We start from the raw sequence: 23,024 nt of genomic DNA on the forward strand, positions 1-23,024 counted from the left end.
AAAAAAAAAAAAAAAAAGAGTACACAGTTATTTACTGATTTTAATGTTTTTTATACAAATATTAGTAGTGATTATAATAAATGTTTCGCTTTTCTATTTAACTATGCTATAAATATAAAATAAAAAAAAAAAGGTAACATAAGTAATTGTATTAAATGCATAAATTATTAAATAGTTAAAACCTTAAATATTTTAAATAAAAATCAAATTTTTGTGCTGGAATTGCTTATTATTTGAAAAAATTATCAATTTGTACAGCTCACGATAAAAAATGATTCAAATTATTAAGATAGTAACATTACTATCAATATTTAATACATGCTATGGAACATCTAGCAATCTTATGACAGAGTGAGTATTAATTCGTATTTTTTAATTTTAATATGTTTCAAATTGATTTAAATAGAATTGTATTTCATACATTTTTTATTTAGCCAATTTTTTTTTGTTATTGTTCGTATTTTTCAATTTTAATATATAAAAAAAAAAACCCAGCACAGGGGGGTCGCGGCACAGTGGTGACGTGGCATAGATGGATCAAGTATAATGATATCTGACAGTGATTAAAATCACTATAAAAAAAAAAAACTTCGATGCAAATCTTTAGATAGTGTTTAATTTTAAAAAACCCAGCACAGGGGGGTCGCGGCACAGTGGTGACGTGGCATAGTTGGATCAAGTATAATGATATCTGACAGTGATTAAAATCACTATCAAAAAAAAACGCTTCGATGCAAATCTTTAGATTGTGTTTATTTTTAAAAAAATTGGTGTATTATTCCAAAAGCTACTTGATCTGCTGGTTCCTTATTAATATCTCGATTAAGATAAAGTATGTCGAATGAAAAAGGGATTATTAAAAATAGTATTTCCCATGAAAAAATTATATTGATCAATACACTTTTCAATAAGTTATAGCATTATAAAGTTAAAAATGTAAAAAATAAAATCGAGAATTTTCACACAATAATAGCATTTGGTAGCCATTTTCACCGTGAAGACAAAATAAAGTCCGAAATTTTTTTTTTACATAATAAAGTAGATTACATTAGCTTTAATTTAATATATATAGAAAAGTGTCAGACTTTCCGGAACACTTTCAAAATTTAAGTTGAAAAAGTCAATTTTTTGTGAAAAAGTTGTCATTTTGAATCCCCCCTGTAGGCAGGTAAAAAGTCAGATTTATAAAAAAAATATACCAACTGATAGGTAAAGACATCATGCATCTATAAAAAAAAATTATATTGATCCATACATCTTTCATGAGAAGTTATAGCATTATAAAGTTAAAAATATAAAAAAGAATTTTTTTACAAAAATCGTATTTTTTTTATTAAGTTTAATGTCTGTTTTCACCATGAAGATAAAATAAAGTCCGAAATTTTTTTTTACCATTATAAAGTATATTACATTAGCTTTAATTTAAGATATATATAAAAGTGTCAGACCTTCCGGAACACTTTCAAAAGTTACGTTGAAAAAGTTCTACTTTCTATATGCATTTTTATGTTTTGAATCCCCCCTGTATTTAGGGAAATGGTCCGATTTAAAAAAACAGTATGTCGAATGAAAGATCTATATAAATACTACTTCTCATAAAAAAATTGTAATGATTCATACATTTTTCAAAAAGTTATAGCATAATAAAGTTAAAAATGGAAAATACAAAATCGAAAATTTTCACACAAAAATAGCATTCGGTAGCCATTTTCACCATGAAGATAAGATAAAGTCCGAAATTTTTTTTTTTCATAATAAAGTATATTACATTAGCTTTAATTTAAGATATATATAAAAGTGTCAGACCTTCCGGAACATTTTCAAAATTTAAGTTAAAAAAATTAATTTTTTGTGAAAAAGTTGTCATTTTAAATCCCCCCTTGTGGGCAGATTAAGGGTTAAATTTATGAAAAAAATATACCAAATGAAAGGTAATGATATTATGCATCTATATAAAAAAGAATTATATTGATATGTTCATTTTTGAAAAAGTTATGGCACTTTTAAGTAAAAAAAATTGAAAAAATTTCGAAAATTAGCGATTTTTAAATTTGTAATTTTTTTGGAGGTTTCCCCCATTTACGGGGAACGAGGGAATTTTTTTCAATTTTTAAGGGTAATGTCTTCGACTAGATACGATTTGTGATCTTTTGACTTATCATTGAAAGAAATCCGTTCGGTGAGAGCTGAGAAAAAGTGGTAACAGAAAAAAAAAAAAAAAAAAAAAAACACATCTTAGTAAAACCAATACCTTCTCAGCTTCGCATCGAAGCTAAAATGTGTTCAAGTAGAATTAAATTCCATGATAATATCATGGAATTTATATTTGCAAATTTATTTGCTTTAACTTAAAAAAAATTTAAATCTCAATATAATTTTTATCAATAATATTGAAGACAATTATCTTTATTTTTAATATATAAGTTTAAAAAAAAAGTTTCTACGACTTAAAAATACATACTTTTTTTACAGCCTAAGTATGGAATGGGATGAATGGAGTAATCATTTTAAGGGTGATTACATACAGTATGTTGGACACTATGAAGGAATGACAGATGATATAGACACGCATTCTAAAATAAAATCACAGTATTTATCGGGAATAAATAATGTTAGAAATTGGCATAATGTAGAACCTCTAATACAAATTATAGAAGTAAATATTTTTTTAATTAATTATAATGAGTAATGAATTATGAGCATTCGGAAACTTGTCATAGAACCTTGTTTTATTTAAGTATCAACCCAACAGTTATTAAAAGTATAATAGATATGCATAAAAACAATAAAGAATCGCTATGCTAATTTTATTTATCATATATTTCTATAATATTAATATTAAGTTAATATTTTATAATATATAATTTCTAAAGACATATGTCTCTGCAGGGCCATTAAAACAATGTTGTGCTTTCTGAAAGCAGGCAAATACATTCCTGTAAATCTGGTCATAGAACCTTGTTTTATTTAAGTATCAACCCAACAGTTATTAATAGTATAATATTTATGCATTAGAATGTTGATAATCTTTATGTCAATTTTATTTATCTTAAAACCCTATAGTTTGAGAGCAAATTGTAGGGTTTTATATCTTTGCATTAAGATATTGTTACAAAAAAATGTCGGTAATCTCTCCCATTTTAAAAGGTAATCACACACTGGCGACTTGTGGCTTGGACGACGGGACATACGTACACCCTACTAAAATTAATTAAAAGCAGACAATTAAATGTATACTCTTAATTCTACATTTTTATTAAAAATGCAAATTTTTAAATAGTAAAATAGTTATAATACATTTATCATGTGCGAATATTTAAGTTGTTTCTCTCAGTATATAAGGGTACACATTCCCATATGAGCAGTGTTTGGACGACTGGCAACGTTGTCATTACGGTATAATATTAGTATATTACTATATTGGTAATTTATTTTTAGAATTAACTACGTGTACTCTCGTCGTTATCGTCGTCTGCTTTAATAATATAATTGCTATTATTATTTTCATTTCTATTTTTTACTGCGACCTTTAAAATACTTATATGTGTATTGTATTTATTTTATTATATTTAATTCGACAATTTTTTATACCTATAACTGGTGATATTACATTTAAAGTCGCACCCCACCACCAGCACCCACGAGCCGATACTATTAACACATGTACATTTTTTGACCTTTTATTTTTTAACAATACTTTACTTTATCTATGTATAATTTGTTTATTACTCTATATAGAAGGCTATTTTTATTATCATTATTAATACTTTAAAAGTATTTTGTACTTGATTTCATTCAAAGAAAAAATTTTTTAAGTGTGTGAGCACGGGGTGCTAATATGAAATTTTAGGTGCGGAGTTTTGGGGCGGGCCATGTTCGTCACTATATGCAAAACGTTAATGTGCACTTGTGTAATGTAGTAAACTTTGTTTCTGCTTTTACTTTAATAAAACGTAATACAGTTAGAGGTCCACAGGTTGATTCTTTTATTATCGATCACTTAATAATGCAACATTTTCACAAAATGCCTATTATAAAATATATAAAATAAATTTAAAATGGTTCTCATTAATATTCGAAGATCGACTTTTTTTGATCCACCCTAAAGTATATATAATATATATACACATCTAAAAACCATATACATTGTATATAAATGTTTGTATTTTAAAGATTGAATCAAAAAATAACTTCATTGAAAATTATTTATTTAATATAGCCTATTTTATTTTAGGAAAAATCTATCATGATTATTTTTATGTTAAGTGTAATAGAATTGAGTTATTAGTAAATGTACCGAACGAATTCAGCGCGTCAATATTTGTTTCACTCTAGTAAACTTTGAAATGACGTCTCTACCTTATACATAATAAGGGTATTAACTTTAATACTTCAAATGGCATCATAAATACTTAATGAACTTATAAAATAGATATTGACCTAATTAAGAAAATAATTTGTCAATAAAAATTATGTTATTGAAATGTTAATTATGTATGAAGTTATTACCAATTTAAAAAAATTGTTTAAGGTGAAGTGTGGGTTTTGTTATTTTTATCATTTGATATTTCCCAGCTTCTCTCTATCACCTAGGTAAAAAAAAATTAATAAATTCCTAAATACTGGTCCTATATTTTATTGTATTTTATATATTTATGAACACTTAATTAAAAGATCTGCAAAATTTTATTTTTAAGCTATAATTTACATTATTAGTATAGTTAGGTTTTCAATTACAATAATGTGATCTGCAGTTGGATAACATTGCACAGTCATATGCAAATTATATAGCCAAGACAGGAAGTTTTGAAGTAAGTAACTTCAATAAAGTTTTTGGCCTTTTGAAATCATGTCGTGATAAGGGTATCAACTTTAATACTTCAAATGGCAACATACTTATTTAATTAACTTATAAAATAGATATTGACCTAATTAATAAAATAATTAGTCAATAACAATTATGTTATTGATATGTTAATTATGTATGAAGTTATTACCAATTTAAAAAAACCCAGCACAGAGTGGTCGCGGCACAGTGTTGACGTGGCATAGTTGGATCAAGTATAATGATATCTCATAGTGATTAAAATCACTATCAAAATAAAACGCTTCAATGCAAATCTTTAGAAAGTGTTTAATTTTAAAAAATTGGTGTATTATTCCAAAAGCTACATGATCTGCTAGTTCCTTATTAATAATCTGATAAAGATAAAGTATGCCGAATGAAAAAGGGATTATAAAAAAATATTATTTTATATATAATAATTGATAATTTATCATAGAAAAATTGTGTTCATCCATACATTTTCCGAAAAGTTATAGTTAATGGGAGAGATAAGTAATCTCTCCCATTTTAAAAGGTAATCACACAGTGGCGACTTGTGGCTTGGACGACGGGACATGCGTACATCCTATCGTGTGCGAATATTTAAGTTGTTTCTCTCAGTATATAAGGGTACGCATGCCCATATGAGCAATGTTTGGATGACTGGCAACGTTGTTCATACGGTATAATATTAGTATATTTCTATATTGGTAATTTATTTTTAGAATTAACTACGTGTACTCTCGTCGTTATTGTCGTCTGCTTTAATAATATAATCGCTATTATTATTTTCATTTCTATTTTTTACTGCGACCTTTAAAATAGTTATATGTGTATTGTATTTATTTAATTATATTTAATTCGACAATTTTTTATACCTATAACTAGTGGTATTATATTTAAAGTCGTACCCCACCACCAGCACCCACGAGCCAACACTATTAACACATGTACATTTTTTTAACACGCTTATATTAGTTTCACCTGTATGTATGTATGTATGTATGTTTGTAACTCTCCAAACGCCACGCGTTATCGCATATTCCGTCGTCTAGACTAGACTGTCATAACGCATTCACCCCTCCCCACGCCACTCTCTCCACATGACGACAACACTATTCCTATAAAAATGTATTTTTAGTTATTGTACCCGTACACACGTACTTGTCATCAATATTATATATAATGTATGGATCAATACAACTTTTTTATGAGAAATGATATTTTTTAATAATCTCTTTTTCATTCGACATACTTTATCTTAATCAGAATATAAATAAGGAAATAGCTGATCATTTAACTTTTGGAATAATCTACCAATTTTTTAAAATTAAATACTATCTAAAGATTTGCATCGAAGCGTTTTTTTTTATAGTAATTTTAATCACTGTCAGATATCATTATACTTGATTCGACTATGCCACGTCACCACTGTGCCGCGACCCCCCTGTACTGGCTTTTTTAACACGCTTATATTAGTTTCACCTGTATGTATGTATGTATGTATGTATGTATGTATGTAACTCTTCAAACGCCACGCGTTATCGCGTATCCCGTCATCTATGGCCTTGAGACTAGACATTCACCCCTCCCCACGCCTCGCTCACCACACGACGGCACACTATTCCTATAAAAATTTATTTTTAGTTATCGTACCCGTACACGCGTGCTTATCATCAATATTATATATATATAAACAAATTTTTATTTTGACTGACCAATACCATCCGCGTGCCATTCGGCTTACGTATATATTCCTACCGCCGTTTATACTTTAGGTATAACGTTAGTCCGACCCGCCCGCCCACAAAATACGGTTATACCTAGTGCATGATACGTTTACGTACTTAAGTCGCATTATTTGTATATATAAATATTAGTGTCCCTTATTTTTAAAATTTTGGAATTTCTTCGGGCTTACTCCCCAAATTTGTGTGTATACATTTAAAAAGTGGCTACAAAAAATTTCAGGCCGATCAGATAAGTTTAACCCGTGCCGACTTAGGGTTGAAAAAATGTCAAAATACGTAATATTTCGTAAAATTGTCGAACTATAAGTGATACGACCTATTATTTCATACAAAATTTGTTTAAAATTAAATTTTACAAAATAAAAGTAATAAGTAAAAATTTCATTGAACCGATCGTTTTATTGCTGTAGCTGAGATAGCTCGATCATATTACGATTTTTACTAAATATACGAGTTTTATTGCTAGATTCTGTTAGTTTTTATCTGGTATATTATGAATAAGGTATACTCTACACAAAGTAAGCCTTATTTATCAATATTATTGTATAAATTAAAAAAAAAATGCTACATAAAATATAAAATGTTAATTTCAAAATAATTTCTCTTAATCGTTTAGCTATAATAATACTTCTGTATTGAAAGCTAAAAAAAAAAAAAAAAAAAAATAATTTCTAAATTATAACAAAAATATATATATAAGAATTAGATTTTAATGATTCTTTTTTGAAATTAAGATATAATTATCTATGCTCTTGGACACAGCATAAAAGTAACACGGCTTTTTAATCGTTTACTGATAAAATACCATGAAAATCTTCCAGTATGCTCTCTCAGCCGAGTCATTTAGTACTTTAAGTGAGCATACAATTTTTTTCCTTGTAAATATAAATCATTAGTATTGATATAGAATCGTTAAAAAAATTACATTCTGCTCTTCGACAAAAAAGAAGTTACAGTTTTAAAAAAAAAAAAAATAATTAATTACTCATGAATAGATAGATATCAACAATATTTGTATTAATTTTTTTAAATAAATCTAAGCAATATATTGTTTTGCTCACCCAACAAGCTTAGTGCATGGCTCCAGGAGAGTGAATTTTTATTTTTTATTCTAAGTCACCATTTAAAAAAATTATAGATAACAATTAGCAATTATTTATAATCGTCTCTAAAATATCCGATTCACAACATTTCCCGAGAAAACTGGAAAATATCATTTCGAAAATTTTCAAGTGCAAAGCAACAATTAACATCATCCATTCCATAGGTTGTATTAGAAAAATAATGTTATTCCAATTTTTTAAAAGTTTTTAAACATATGAATATCATGATGTTATCTGAAGTAGTTTTGTTTTGAAAACACCGCGTAAAATCAGTTCATAGATGTGAGGGTGTTGGTAAAAACAATAAATCTTTCTCAAATTTTTTAGAGCAAAAAAGGACACCAATCTTTTAAACGTCCTATATTATGCCGGCCATACACGATACGGTCTACCTGCACAGACATACCCGCGCAGGTAGACCTCTCCGGTAGACCGTATCGTGTATGGTCGGCATTAGATGCAGTATTATCACAACATAACAGTCTAATGTACAATAAACAGCATTAGCTTGATCATATCCCGTCGACTTTATCAGTTTCGGTATGTTAATTAATAATCTAGATTTTCACTAGATATCACAATTGGTAACTAATGCACGAGTCTCTTACATTTAAAATGGGTAAAATCTTTCCATCCCAATGCATAGTGACATATATAGAAGGACAACTTAAAATTTTTTTTTTATTGAGATAGCCCGTTCAATTTACATAGCATTACGTTATCTATGTACTGAACACTTATTTATAATAAGTGATCAGCTATAGCAATAAAACGATCGGTTCAATGAAATTTTTACTTATTACTTTTATTTTGTAAAATTTAATTAAAAAAAAATTTTGTATGAAATAATAGGTCGTATCACTTATAGTTCGTCAGATATGATGAAATATTTGTAAATATACCAATTTCGACAATTTTACGAAATATTACGTATTTTGACATTTTTCTGTAAAACTAATGGATTTAGAAGAAAAACTGTTAGAACTTAATTTATACAAAACAATTAGATTAACAATTTAATTTCTATAATTTTTTTTGTGAAAACGCTAATTTACGAGTTAATTTCTAAAAACTAAAAAACTACCCTTTTTTGCCAATTTACAACACCAAGACGGCACGGGTTAAACTTATCTGATCGGCCTGAAATTTTTGGTAGCCACTTTATATATGTATACACACAAATTTGGGGGGTAAGCCCAAAGAAATTCCAAAATTTTAAAAATAAGGGACACCCTAATATACCTTAGATATAACGTTAGTCCGACCCGCCCGTCGTCAAAACACGGCTGTACCTAGTGCATGATACGTTTACGTACGTAAGTCGCTTTACATGTATATATATATATATATATATATATTCTAATTACTATTAAAAATATATATTAACACACTTTATTCTTATTTAGAGATATAGAACTCATTCATTCCGATTACAAAGGATGAATCCAGTATCGTCATTTTTCGTCACTACCTCCATGTTCCGGGAGTGGGTAATTTACGCGCCTGCTGCTTTCCTTGGATGTGGTAGCCGTTTCTCAGACTCCCTCTCCGGAATCGAACCCTCATTTCTCGTTACCCGTTACAACCATAACAACTATCATAACTTGAAACTAAAAAAAAAAATATAGTTTAAAAAAACTAAAAAACACGCTTTTAGAGCACATCGAACTAAAAAGTTGAAAATAATTTTTAAAATTAACTTAAAACAATAATGAACGAAAAGTTCTAGTATTATTATGATAAAAGCGTGGGTGCTTTGTACCATATTTTTCGTATATTGAGCGCCCGACGCTTTTATCACAATAATACTAGTATTTTTTGTTCATAATTATTTTAAAATTATTTTTAACTTTTTAGTTCGATGTGCTTTAAAAGCGTGTTTTTTTAGTTTTTAGCTTCGATGCGAAGCTGAGAAGGTATTAATTTTCCTATGATGTGTTTTTTTATTTTTATTTATTTTTTTTTTTGTGTCTGTGAACGCTCAATCTCAGCTCTCGCTGGACCGATTTTGATGAACAATATGTCAAAAGATCACAAATCGTATCTAATCGAAGACATTACCCTCAAAAATTGAAAAAAATTCCCTCGTTCCCCGTAAACGGGGGAAATCCCCCAAAAAATTACAAATTTAAAAATCGCTAATTTTCGATATTTTTTCAATTTTTTTTACTTAAAATTGCCATAACTTTTTTAAAAATGACCGAATCAATATAATTTTTTTTTTTATAGATACCTTAGATAATTACCTATCATTTTATATATTTTTGTGAACATTTGACCCTTTAACAGCCTAAAGGATGGGGTTTCAAAATGGTAACTTTTTTACAAAAAATTAACTTTTTCAACTTAACTTTTAAAAATTTTCCGGAAAGACTGACAATTTTATATATACCTTAAATTAAAGCTAATGTAATATACTTTAATTTGAAAAAAAAAAATTTGACCTCTGGACTTGTCTTCATGGTGAAAATGACTACCGTATGCAAAAATATGCTATTTTTGTGAAAAAATTCTTGATATTATATTTTACATTTTTTAACATTATGATGCTATAACTTTTTAAAAAATGCATGAATCAATTCTATTTTTTAACAATAAATACTTTATATAAACCTCTTTCATTGGCCATACTTTTTTTTAAAATCGGACCATTTCCCTTTATACAGGGGGGGTGCAAACCTTTTAAAATGCGTATAGAAAGTAGAACTTTTTCAACTTAACTTTTGAAAATGTTCCGGAAAGACTGACACATTTATATATATCTTAAATTAAAGCTTATGTAATATACTTTAATGTGAAAAAAAAAAATTTGACCTCTGGATTTGTCTTCATGGTAAAAATGACTACCGTATGCAAAAATATGCTATTTTTGTGTTAAAATTCTGGGTTTTGTATTTTATTTTATTTTAAAATACCTGACAAGGGGAGTACAGATTTTCATAAATATTATATAAATAAAAAATTAATATAGCATAGAAAGTTAAACTTATTTAAATTTGTTTGCTTCTTTTAAGTCGAGAAAAATAACTTTGAAATTTGAACTAGCTTAAATAGCCGATTTTTCAACCGCCGGAAGCAACGTACGGTTGCCGCGTTGGTAAAATTTATGTTTTACACGCTTGGGGTACGAGGTTCCAACCCGCGTATAACAATGAATTTTTTGCCNACACGCTTGGGGTACGAGGTTCCAACCCGCATATGGCAATGAATTTTTTGCATTTTTTCTTAATTCTTTTTAAGTTAGTATAAATTTTAACTCGTTTGATTTTTATCACATTTAGATTCAATAACTTCAATAAAGATCAAGGATCCCATCACTTTAGTCGCCCCTTGCAAGAAGAAATTTCTTATTCGTATTAAAATTATTTTACTATATTTTAAGTTTTCGCTTCGATGCAAAGCCGAGAAGATATTTTTTTGTGACTATCATTTATTTTCTCTGCTCTAACTTGACCTACTTTTTTCAACAATACGTCAAATTACTACAATTCGTATCTAGTTGAAGATATTACTCTCAAAAATTGAAAAAAAAATTCTAATTTATCAATTAAACAGTTAGTTATTACATCGTCTCCATAAAGACAATTAAAATCATTAATTTCTAATGTTTTCAAAATATTTATTGACGAATGAAGTTTGATATGATAGGTTTCAACTACAAAATTTAAACATTTTACTTTGTAATTTAATAATTTTTTTACTGTATTTGTGTGTGCTACTACTAGACCATAATATTCAAAAAATTTTGGTAACATGTTGCTATATAAATCATTTCTAAAAAAAATGATTGCTAGTTTCTCCTGAATTAATAATGGATTTTTACAATTATAATCAAATTTTATAGTACGCTATTGAGTTGATCTTTTTAACAACTTTGTTTTGATTGGTTCATTTAGTTAAAGGAAATCACTAAAATTAATTAAGTTCTCTATATTTTAATTGTAGAATCTTTTCAAACAACAAAAGTTACTAGGAAATTAACACTATTACTCCTATTTAAGTTATGTATTACCATAAAAATGCAAAAAAATATTGAGCTTTTCTGATAAATTTACAATAAATAGTAATTATAAAACTTTCTGACTGCATATTGATCTTAACGATACAATTTTTTTAATTGTCATAAAATTTTCTATTTAATTATGTCAATGTCAAACTTACCAATTGAGCTAAAAGTTATGGTAAAATAAATTTTTTTTTTTTTTTATAAACATTTACAACAATCAACTTTAAACGATTAACAAAATTGGTTAAATATGTCATTTTCCTTATTTTTAACTTATTAATAATCAAATTAATATTAAATATTATATCAAATCAGTATTAATTTAAAACAATTTTTTTTGTTCTTAATTATTTTTTTTTATATGTAAAAACTATTTTTTAATAATATTAAAACTTAGAAGTTATAGAAAAAGTCTAATTTCACATTTGGAAACATCGCGAAAAGTTGATTTAGAATAGTATATTTTTGTTTCTGATGGAAGTTCCTTGTAGTCCAGTGTAAAAAACTTATAACTTTGTTAATTGTTATAACTTTATCAAAAATGACCAAATCAGTATATTTTTTTTTATTTAGATGCATGTCTTTATCTATCATTTGGTTTTTTTTATAAATCTAACCCTTTACCTGCCCACAAGAGGGATTCAAAATATTAACTTTTTTTTTTTTAGTTAAAGTAAATCATTAAAATTAATTCAGTTCTGGATATTTCAATAGTAGAATCTTTTTAAATATCAAAAATTACTTAGAAATGATTACTATGATTTCTATTTAAGTGTTCTATTACGATAAAAATGCAAAAAATAATGAGTTTTTCTGATAAATTTACAATAAATAATAATTATAAAACTTTCTGACTGCATATTAATCTTAAAAATAACATTGTTTTAATTCTCATAAAATTTTCTATTTAATGATTCATTCTAGTCAACGAAGGAGTAATTTTGCAGAATAGCAGAAAAAATTCCCAACAAACTTTTTTTTTTTTTGTTTTAATTAGGCAATTGGTGGATTATTCCAAAAGCAACATCAACTCTTATTTCTTTAATTATATCATGATTAGTAGTTCTTTGATTTTAAAATATAATATTTGAATATATACTAATTATAATTATTAAATTTAGTATGAAATTGATATTTAATATTGTAATTTAAACGGAGAAATTATAAAAATAATAAAGAAGTTATATTTTGCTTTACTTTTACGTGTATAAAAATTTAAAGGGCTTGATACAATAATTTTCAATAAAAACTGTTTGTTACTATAAAAAAATGCACTGGACTACAAGGAACTTTCATCAGAAGCAAAAATATACTTTTCTAAATCAACTTTTCGCGTTGTTTTCAAATCTGCAAGTAGACTATTTCTATCACTTCTAATTTTTTATATTATTACTAATTATATATATAAAATAATAATTAAAAGAAAAAAAAATTTGTTTTCAAATTATTACTGATTTGATTTTTAATATGTTAAAAATAATCAGTCCAAATTTTCAATTTTAACCTATTTTTTTGGTTCTTTAAAGTTGATGAAAAATTTTTGATAAAGATTTATGAAAGTTTATAGTAAAATAAATTGAATATATTACCATAACTTTTAGCTCAATTACAAGTTTAAAATTGACATCTAGGCCAGTCAACAAAGGAAAAATTGCGGAAAAAATTTTGTTTTTTTAAAAGTTGAATTAAAATATGTATAATGACATACTAATAGTCCTCAAGATTGGAATTGAGCTTTTTTTTTAAATCCTCGCAAAAGTTCAAAAATATGAGCTTTCTTAATTTTCTCAAAAAAAAATATTTAACTTACAAAAAAAAGTTTCGCACAAAAGTTGTTTAAAAGACAATTATAAATAAAAATATAATCTTATATTTTTTCATTTAAACAAATATTTTTCGAGTTACATTACATTTAATATGAGTAATAAAATTTATATTCCATTTTTTTCATTTTACGGTTACTTTTTATCATGTTATACTTACATTAGACACAATGTTATAAATGCATATGTGTGTATGTGTGAGTTTATTTATTTATTGTATCATTAAAGTGTAGTGTATATTGAGATACAACCGATAGAGTAGGTAATTGATTTGACGCTATATTATTTAAACCCAACTAAACGCTAAATTGTACATTCCGAAATAACAATCATATTATGTCAATTGCCACCGGAATATCTGGTAATATTTTTCTTTTTCTTTGCCTTAATCCCAACTACTTGGGGTCGGGCACCCTTATCCTAAGATTCCACTTGACACGATCTCCCACATCTTCTACGCTCACATCAGCTGTCCTCAAATCGCATTCAATAGCATCCCTCCATCTCTTTTTTGGTCTTCCTCTATCTCTTCTTCCTTCAACATTCATTTCTATAACTGTTCTTACAGCTTTCGATTCTTCTTTCCTCATACCATGACTAAACAATCTAAGTCTATTTTCTGTCATCTTATCCACGATTGACGCAACACCTATACTTCCTCTTATATGCTCGTTCCTTATCCTATCTTCTCTAGTCACTCCACTCATCCAACTAAGCATTCTCATCTCTGCTACACTTATTCTCTGCTCTACTTTCTTATCAACCGCCCAACACTATTAACCATACATCATAGCTGGCCTCACAATTTCATACTAAATTTAAAAACTATAATTAGTATTTATTCATATATTATATTTTAAAATCAAAGAACTACTAATCAGGATATAATTAAAGAAATAAGAGTTCATGTTGCTTTTAAAATATTTCACCAATTTCTCTAAAGGAAACACTATCTACAGATTTGCATCGAAGCGTTTCTTATGATAGTGATTTTAATCACTGTCAGATATCATCTATATATATTGTCCCATCTATGCCTCGTCCACACTGTGCCTCGACCCCACTGTGCTACCGTTTTTTTTTTTTAATATTGTTACACTTAAGGGTTATAATCATAATAATAATAATAATACCTATTACCTAATATGCAGTTTTATCTCTTTAGAGATAAAACTACTTATTCTAACCAGTGGCGCATCTAAGGGGGGTTCCCCGGGTCCGGACCCCACCTTGAGCATTTTAAAGTGAAAAATTGGGTAGGTAATTTTAGCTTTTATCAAGCTATATTTTACAGTAAACACTATTTATTTCTGTAGTATAATAGTCTAAACTGGGTCTGCTTTGCAGCAGATAACAAATCATTATGTTATATTGAAGCCGTGGTATAAGGTCTATAATTATTGATTAATAAAATATAACAAACGACTATGATTGTATACATTGACAAAAACGTGTTTGCGTTTATGACAATGGTTCATTGCAAGAATATGTAACCTATTATTATCAAACCAAAATTCCACAAAAACTTATCGGCAATCAGTTAATATAAACTGGTGTATTTCGTCTTTTGTATTTTGTTATTTGTTTTTATAGTTATATATTTTTTTAATTATGAAACGTATAAATGATTATTTTAAAAAATCAGATTCATCTGAATCCAATCCTAAAAATTCTAAACTTACCACTAGCGATTTTCAAACTTCTAATACAGAAACAAAGGCCTTGGTTGATCATAGCATTTTTGATATTAGCATATATGTCAGTGAAAAATTAAGGAATGCTCAAAAAACTAATCATAATATTTAACCAAAAATTGTATAACAGAGGCCAGTTTTTGTTTTTTGGGGTATTTTTGGTCAAAATACTAAAAATAAGTTGAGCCACCAGTAAAATTTTTTTAAAAATCTCAAATTTTCACAAAATGCTTATTATAAAATATATAAAATAAATTTAAAATGGTTCTCATTAATATTCGAAGATCGACTTTTTTTGATCCACCCTAAAGTATATATAATATATATACACATCTAAAAACGCACCCCACCACCAGCACCCACGAGCCGATACTATTAACACATGTACATTTTTTGACCTTTTATTTTTTACCAATACTTTACTTAATCTATGTATAATTTGTTTATTACTTTAAATACAAGGCTATTTTTATTATCATTATTAATACTTTAAAAGTATTTTGTACTTGATTTCATTCAAAGAAAAAGATTTTTAAGTGTGTGAGCACGGGATGCTAATATGAAGTTTTAGGTGCGGAGTTTTGGGGCGGGCCATGTTCGTCACTATATGCAAAACGTTAATGTGCACTTGTGTAATGTAGTAAACTTTGTTTCTGCTTTTACTTTAATAAAACGTAATACAGTTAGAGGTCCACAGGTTGATTCTTTTATTATCGATCACTTAATAATGCAACATTTTCACAAAATGCCTATTATAAAATATATAAAATAAATTTAAAATGGTTCTCATTAATATTCGAAGATCGACTTTTTTTGATCCACCCTAAAGTATATATAATATATATACACATCTAAAAACGCACCCCACCACCAGCACCCACGAGCCGATACTATTAACACATGTACATTTTTTGACCTTTTATTTTTTACCAATACTTTACTTAATCTATGTATAATTTGTTTATTACTTTAAATACAAGGCTATTTTTATTATCATTATTAATACTTTAAAAGTATTTTGTACTTGATTTCATTCAAAGAAAAAGATTTTTAAGTGTGTGAGCACGGGATGCTAATATGAAGTTTTAGGTGCGGAGTTTTGGGGCGGGCCATGTTCGTCACTATATGCAAAACGTTAATGTGCACTTGTGTAATGTAGTAAACTTTGTTTCTGCTTTTACTTTAATAAAACGTAATACAGTTAGAGGTCCACAGGTTGATTCTTTTATTATCGATCACTTAATAATGCAACATTTTCACAAAATGCCTATTATAAAATATATAAAATAAATTTAAAATGGTTCTCATTAATATTCGAAGATCGACTTTTTTTGATCCACCCTAAAGTATATATAATATATATACACATCTAAAAACCATATACATTGTATATAAATGTTTGTATTTTAAAGATTGAATCAAAAAATAACTTCATTGAAAATTATTTATTTAATATAGCCTATTTTATTTTAGGAAAAATCTATCATGATTATTTTTATGTTAAGTGTAATAGAATTGAGTTATTAGTAAATGTACCGAACGAATTGAGCGCGTCAATATTTGTTTCACTCTAGTAAACTTTGAAATGACGTCTCTACCTTATACATAATAAGGGTATCAATTTTAATACTTCAAATGGCATCATAAATACTTAATGAACTTATAAAATAGATATTTCCCTAATTAAGAAAATAATTAGTCAATAAAAATTATGTTATTGAAATGTTAGTTATGTATGAAGTTATTACCAATTTAAAAAAATTGTTAAAGGTGAAGTGTGGGTTTTGTTATTTTTATCTTTTGATATTTCCCGGCTTCTCTCTATCACCTAGGTAAAAAAAAAATTAATAAATTCCTAAATACTGGTCATATATTTTATTGTATTTTATATATTTATGAACACTTAATTAAAAGATCTGCAAAATTTTATTTTAAAGCTATAATTTACATTATTAGTATAGTAACGTTTTCAATAACAATAATGTGATCTGCAGTTGGATAACATTGCACAGTCATATGCAAATTACATAGCCAGGACAGGAAGTTTTGAAGTAAGTAACTTCAATAAAGTTTTTGGACTTTTGAAATCATGTCGTGATGTTGATGAAAATGAAGACGTAGGAAAAAGAGTACCTATTGAATTGTACAGCAATTTTGATAAAGGCGATAAACCTTTTGATTTTGAAGCGAATGATGAGGAAATGTTTAAAAGTAAGTAAACCTGTATAAGAATTTTATGGAAATTAAATGATAAATCATCGTTTATTGAGTATCGAATTACATCTAAATAATTTTAAATTTATAGACATTATTATTTTATTTTCTAAGTTGCATAATTTTATACAGATGAGAATGTTGAAGGCCGTGATAAATCAATACGTATGATTTGGAAAAGTGCCATTAACATAGGAATTGGCGTGGCAAAAACAAATGAAATTATATATAAAAAAAATAAACAACATGGAACATTTTATATAATTGTAGCAGCGATATATCCTAGGCCACGCACATTGGGAAAATATAAAGAAAATATAACACCTAGAAATCTTGAGCTCATGATACATGATGGTTACTTCCAATTTCTTCAGAAAGAAAAAGAACGCGACAAAAGTTTTATTAGATACAAAATGGACCCATGGTTACGAAACCTTATGGAACGTGTATTAGAAAAGGATGTCAGCATTGAAAAGAAAGATAACTAAACGTTCAAAAACTTCTTTCTTATTTTTGAATTATTATGCTGTTAAAATAAATATAAGTTATAACTAAAATAATCTTTATAAAAACTTGTCTGTATCATTAATAATATTTTTACGATTTTTATTTAAAGTTCACAATTTATATCTTAATAACTCTTAAAAAAAAATTGTTTGCAACACGTATGAAATTGTTCTTGATTTTTATTTATATGGGTGTATAAATTATTAGCTAATAATTGGCTCTGAGTAATTCTAATAGCATATTAATAATATATGCAGAAGTATATATATTGTTATTCATACAGTATTTTCTATGAACACACAAACATTTATTTTGAATTTGTAAGGTTTCAGCCAAATCAGAGGGCCTAATATTTACTCACTGCCCAGGTGAACACTAGACATTGACCTAATAACTGAGCCAAACGAGAATAGTTGTCGTTGACGGAGTTACTAGGTTTTAAGTTAATTAAAAACAAATATTAATAAAATAAGGGAAAATCAATTAAGTAAAAAAACAAGGGCCCATGTATAATATCAGAAATTTTTTTAAATTATTTATATGTATTCATAAAAAAGAGAAAAAAAAAAAGGGGAAAAAAGATGTGCTATATACAACATTAATAAAGGAGGTACAAAAGGGGAGTTTTATGTTGTACTTGTAGTTGTAGTTGTTTGTTGATTTCTTGAGGAGTGCCGGTCCACCACCGGCTATAGTTCGCGCCTCATACTATCATGAATATTTCGACGTTTTATTTTATAGAAAAAAAAATAGTGTACAAAAAAAAATTAGCAGCAAAAAAAAAAACCAGAAACGTGTTTTTTTTACTTTTAAAAACATGAACATATACACACAAGACAACTTTTCGCCTCGGTAGTCTAATTGAGAAAAAAAACATAGCACAGTGGGGTCGCGACATAGTGGGGGGGACGTTCAATAGTTGGGTCCAGTATAGATTTAATCCGACAGTGATTAAAATCACTATCATAAGTAACGCTTCGATGCAAATCTGTAGATAGTGTTTAATTTTAAAAAATTAATGAATAATTACAAAAGCAACATCAACTTCTAGTTCCTTAATTATACCCAAATTAGTAATTCTTTTAATTATATATTATATAATTTTTCAAATTAATTGTTTTAAAATTATTATTGATTTGATTTTTAATATGTTAAAAGTAATAATTTTGAATCTACTTTTTATTGTCCTTTAAAGTGAAAGTTTTAAATAAAAAAAATGAAATTGTTTAGATATGCAATCAGGAAATTTTATAATTACTATTTGCAGTACATTTATCAAAAAAATTCGATTTTTTGCATTTTTATCGTAATAGATCTGGATACGATTTGTGATATTTTGACGTATCATTGAAAGAATTCGGTTCGGTGAGAGCTGAGAAAAAGTGGTAACAGACACAAAAAAAAAGAAATTAATAAAAAAAAAAAAAACACATCTTAGTAAAACCAATACCTTCTCAGCTTTCCATCGAAGCTAAAATTTAAAAAATGTTGGAAATAAGCTATTTTTATATTTGGAATTTTTTTTGTAGATTTTCCTCATTTACAGGGAACTAGGGAAATCTTTAATATTTTTGAGTGTTGTCTTCATACGAATCCCCTTTGTGAGCAGAATAAGTGTTAGATTTTCAAAAAAAATGATATCAAATAAAAGGTAAATATCTAATGTGTTAGCATAAAAAAAAAATATGTTGATTTGTTTATTTTTGAAAAAGTTATGGAAGTTTTAAGAAAAAAAAATTAATAAAATGACGAAATTTACCGATTTTTAAATTTGTAATTTTTTTGGATATTTCCCCCAACGAGGGAAATTTTTTCAATTTTTGAGGATAATGTCTTCGACTAGATACGATTTGTGATCTTTTGACGTATTGTTGTAAGAAATCAGTCCAATGAGATCTGTGAGAAAGTGGGTAACAGACACAAAAATAAAAAAAAAGACATCATAGTAAAATTAATACTTTCTCATCTTCGCATCGAAGCTACAAGTAAAATTAAATTAATATTAGTGTTATTTTATTACAGATATAATTTTATTAATCTTATTATTATAATAATCGAAAAGAAATAAACACTAGTCTTCAGAAAACAACTTATACTACGCTTAAATAATACACGAGTGTAATAAATTACCGGGTTAATGTTAATCGAAGACTTGTGGCGGCCGTGCAACTCATATTTATGTTAACGTCAACGGTTTTCTATAAGCGTTAAGACATCTCGGGTTTTGTTAATGTGTAGTTTAGGAAGCACAGCACGGCCGGTGTATTACGATCTTGATTCGAGTGGTATCAAAATCAGCCGATGGTAATACCCAGGCCGCGTCAATGTAGATGAAAATTAAAAGTACACATAAAATATTCATTTTTTTTCAACTATTATTAAATAATTTTTAAAAATTTAGATCAAAATTAAACACGTTATCCTAACAACGCATTATCTTCAATGAATAATTTTAAAATTATAATACACAATGTAGTTAACTATATTTTATATTATACAATTTTATGTATTAAAATTTTCAATCAAATATTGAGTTTATCATTCTCTTTTAACCAATGTTTTTTTAAAATAAATTGAAATATCATAAAAGTGAATTAATGAAATCATTTTTAAAATCGTTAATATAAAAATAGAGCGAATCCAGGGTGAAATTAATGTTAAACTTTTATTAACGAAAAATAAATTTATAACTTAATATAATTTAAAATTTATAATTAAAAAACTAAATAAATAAATAAACTCATCATGGTAAAATTAATGTCATCTGAGCTTCGCATCGAAGATAAAATAACAATACTAAGTTATTTACTGATTTTAATGTTTTTTGTACAAATATTGGTAGTGACTATATTAAATTTGTCGCTTCTCTATTTAACTATGCTATAAATATATAAAAACAAAAGGTAACATAAGTAATTGTAGTAAATGTATAAATTATGAAATAGTTAAAAATTTAAATTTTTTAAATAAAAATTACACTTATGTGCTGAAATTGCTCTTTAATAAAAAAAATTATCAATTTGTGCAGCTTACGATAAAAAATGACTCAAATGGTTTTATTAACATTATTAATAGTATTTGATACATGCTATGGAACTTCTAGAAATCTTAAAATTGAGTGAGTATTAATTCGTATTTTTAGCTTCGATGTGAAGCTGAGAAGGTATTAATTTTACCATGATGTGTTTATTTTTTTTTTTTCTGNGAAGGTATTAATTTTACTAAGATGTTTTTTACTTTAATTTTACTTTTTTTTGTGTGTGTATGTTACCACTTTTTCTCAGCTCTCACCGAACCGATTTCTTTCAACGATACGTCAAAAGATCACAAATCGTATCTAGTGGAAGACATTACCCTTCCAAATTGAAAAAATTTCCCTCATTCCCCGTAAATGGGGGAAACCTCCAAAAAAATTACAAATTTAAAAAACGCTAATTTTCGAAATTTTTTAAATTTTTTTACTAAAAACTGCCGTAACTTTTTCAAAAATAAAAATATAAAAATATAATAACATAAAAATATAATTTTTTTTTTATAAATGCTTGATGTCTTTACCTATCATTTTGTATATTTTTTTTGTAAATTTGACCTTTTTTCTGCCCACAGGGGGGGATTTAAAATGACAACTTTTCACAAAAAATTAACTTTTTCAACTTAACTTTTGAAAGTGTTCCAGAAGGTCTGACACTTTTATTTATATCTTAATTTAAAGCTAATGTAATGTACTTTAATTTGAAAAAAAAAATTTCGGACTTTATTTTGTCTTCACGGTGAAAATGGCTACCGAATACTATTTTCGTGTGAAAATTCTCGATTTTATTATTTATATTATATTTAACTTTATAATGCTATAACTTATTGAAAGTTTATGGATCCACACAATTTTTTTATGAGAAATAATATTTTTTAATAAACCCTTTTTCATTCGACATACTTTATCTTAATCGAGATATTAATAAGGAACCAGCAGATCAAGTAGCTTTTGGAATAAAACACCAATTTTTTTAAAATTAAACACTATCTAAAGATTTGCATCGAAGCGTTTATTTTTGATAGTGATTTTAATCACTGTCAGATATCATTATACTTGATCCAACTATGCCACGTCACCACTGTGCCCTGACCCCCCTGTGCTGGGTTTTTTATTATTTGTATATTAAAAAAAAAAGAAAATTTTCTTCAATATAATTGATAAAATTTTCACGGAAATTTTTTATTCTTTTTAAAAGTATAACAAAAAAAATTGGCTATACAAAAAATGTATGAAATAAAATTCTATTTAAATCAATTTGAAACATATTAAAATTAAAAAACGTGGTAATCATAAAAATTCAGTATATCCCATATAAATAAAACCTCAGTAAGTCAAAAACTACAATAAGAAGGAATAATAATAAATAATAATAAATAATTTTTTTCTCTTGGAAAAATCTCAATTATTCAAAAAAAAACCAGCACAGGGGGGTCGCGGCACAGTGGTGACGTGGCATAGTTGGATCAAGTATAATGATATCTGACAGTGATTAAAATCACTATCAAAAATAAACGCTTTGATGCAAATCTTTAGATAGTGTTTAATTTTAAAAAAATTGGTGTTTTATTCCAAAAGCTACTTGATCTGCTGGTTCCTTATTAATATCTCGATTAAGATAAAGTATGTCGAATGAAAAAGGGTTTATTAAAAAATATTATTTCTCATAAAAAAATTGTGTGGATCCATAAACTTTTCAATAAGTTATAGCATTATAAAGTTAAATATAATATAAATAATAAAATCGAGAATTTTCACACGAAAATAGTATTCGGTAGCCATTTTCGCCGTCAAGACAAGTCCAGGGGTTAAATTTTTTTTTTTTCAAATTTAAGTACATTACATTAGCTTTAATTTAAGATATCTATAAAAGTGTCAGACCTTTTGGAACATTTTCAAAAGTTATGCTGAAAAAGTAAATTTGTTGTGAAAAAGTTGTCATTTTAAATCCCCCCCTGTGGGCAGGTTAAGTGTCAGATTTACAAAAAATATACCAAATGATAAGTAAAGACATCAAGCAATCTATATAAAAAAAAATTATATTGATATGTTCATTTTTGAAAAAGTTAT

The 23,024-nt window shown here is 26.7% G+C and overlaps 2 protein-coding genes and 1 long non-coding RNA gene across 3 annotated transcripts in view; 2 read left to right on the forward strand and 1 right to left on the reverse strand.

Moving 5' to 3' along the window:
* Positions 1-152: 152 nt before the first annotated feature.
* Positions 153-18,101, forward strand: LOC126902747 (uncharacterized). The gene is made up of 4 exons (XM_050680346.1): positions 153-351; positions 2,473-2,656; positions 17,197-17,413; positions 17,549-18,101. The coding sequence occupies exons 1-4, from the start codon at positions 272-274 to the stop codon at positions 17,902-17,904; spliced, it is 837 nt and encodes a 278-aa protein (XP_050536303.1). The 5' UTR covers positions 153-271; the 3' UTR covers positions 17,905-18,101.
* Positions 8,835-23,024, reverse strand: part of LOC126902769 (uncharacterized) — a 16,008-nt gene continuing 1,818 nt past the window's right edge. Inside the window, exons 2-3 of the long non-coding RNA XR_007703317.1 lie at positions 20,733-20,803; positions 8,835-9,289 (exon numbers count right to left, since the gene is read on the reverse strand). This is a non-coding gene — a long non-coding RNA (uncharacterized LOC126902769). The remainder of the gene's footprint in view (positions 9,290-20,732; positions 20,804-23,024) is intronic.
* The window catches only part of LOC126902749 (uncharacterized), a 7,650-nt gene continuing 5,455 nt past the window's right edge, over positions 20,830-23,024 (forward strand). Inside the window, exon 1 of the mRNA XM_050680348.1 lies at positions 20,830-21,041. Coding sequence (XP_050536305.1) covers positions 20,965-21,041 — 77 coding nt within the window. The 5' untranslated portion in view covers positions 20,830-20,964. The remainder of the gene's footprint in view (positions 21,042-23,024) is intronic.

This window comes from Daktulosphaira vitifoliae, unplaced genomic scaffold (genome assembly GCF_025091365.1).
Source record: "Daktulosphaira vitifoliae isolate Bord-2020 unplaced genomic scaffold, ASM2509136v1 Scaffold_3, whole genome shotgun sequence".
Classification (NCBI taxonomy): Eukaryota; Metazoa; Arthropoda; class Insecta; order Hemiptera; family Phylloxeridae; genus Daktulosphaira; species Daktulosphaira vitifoliae.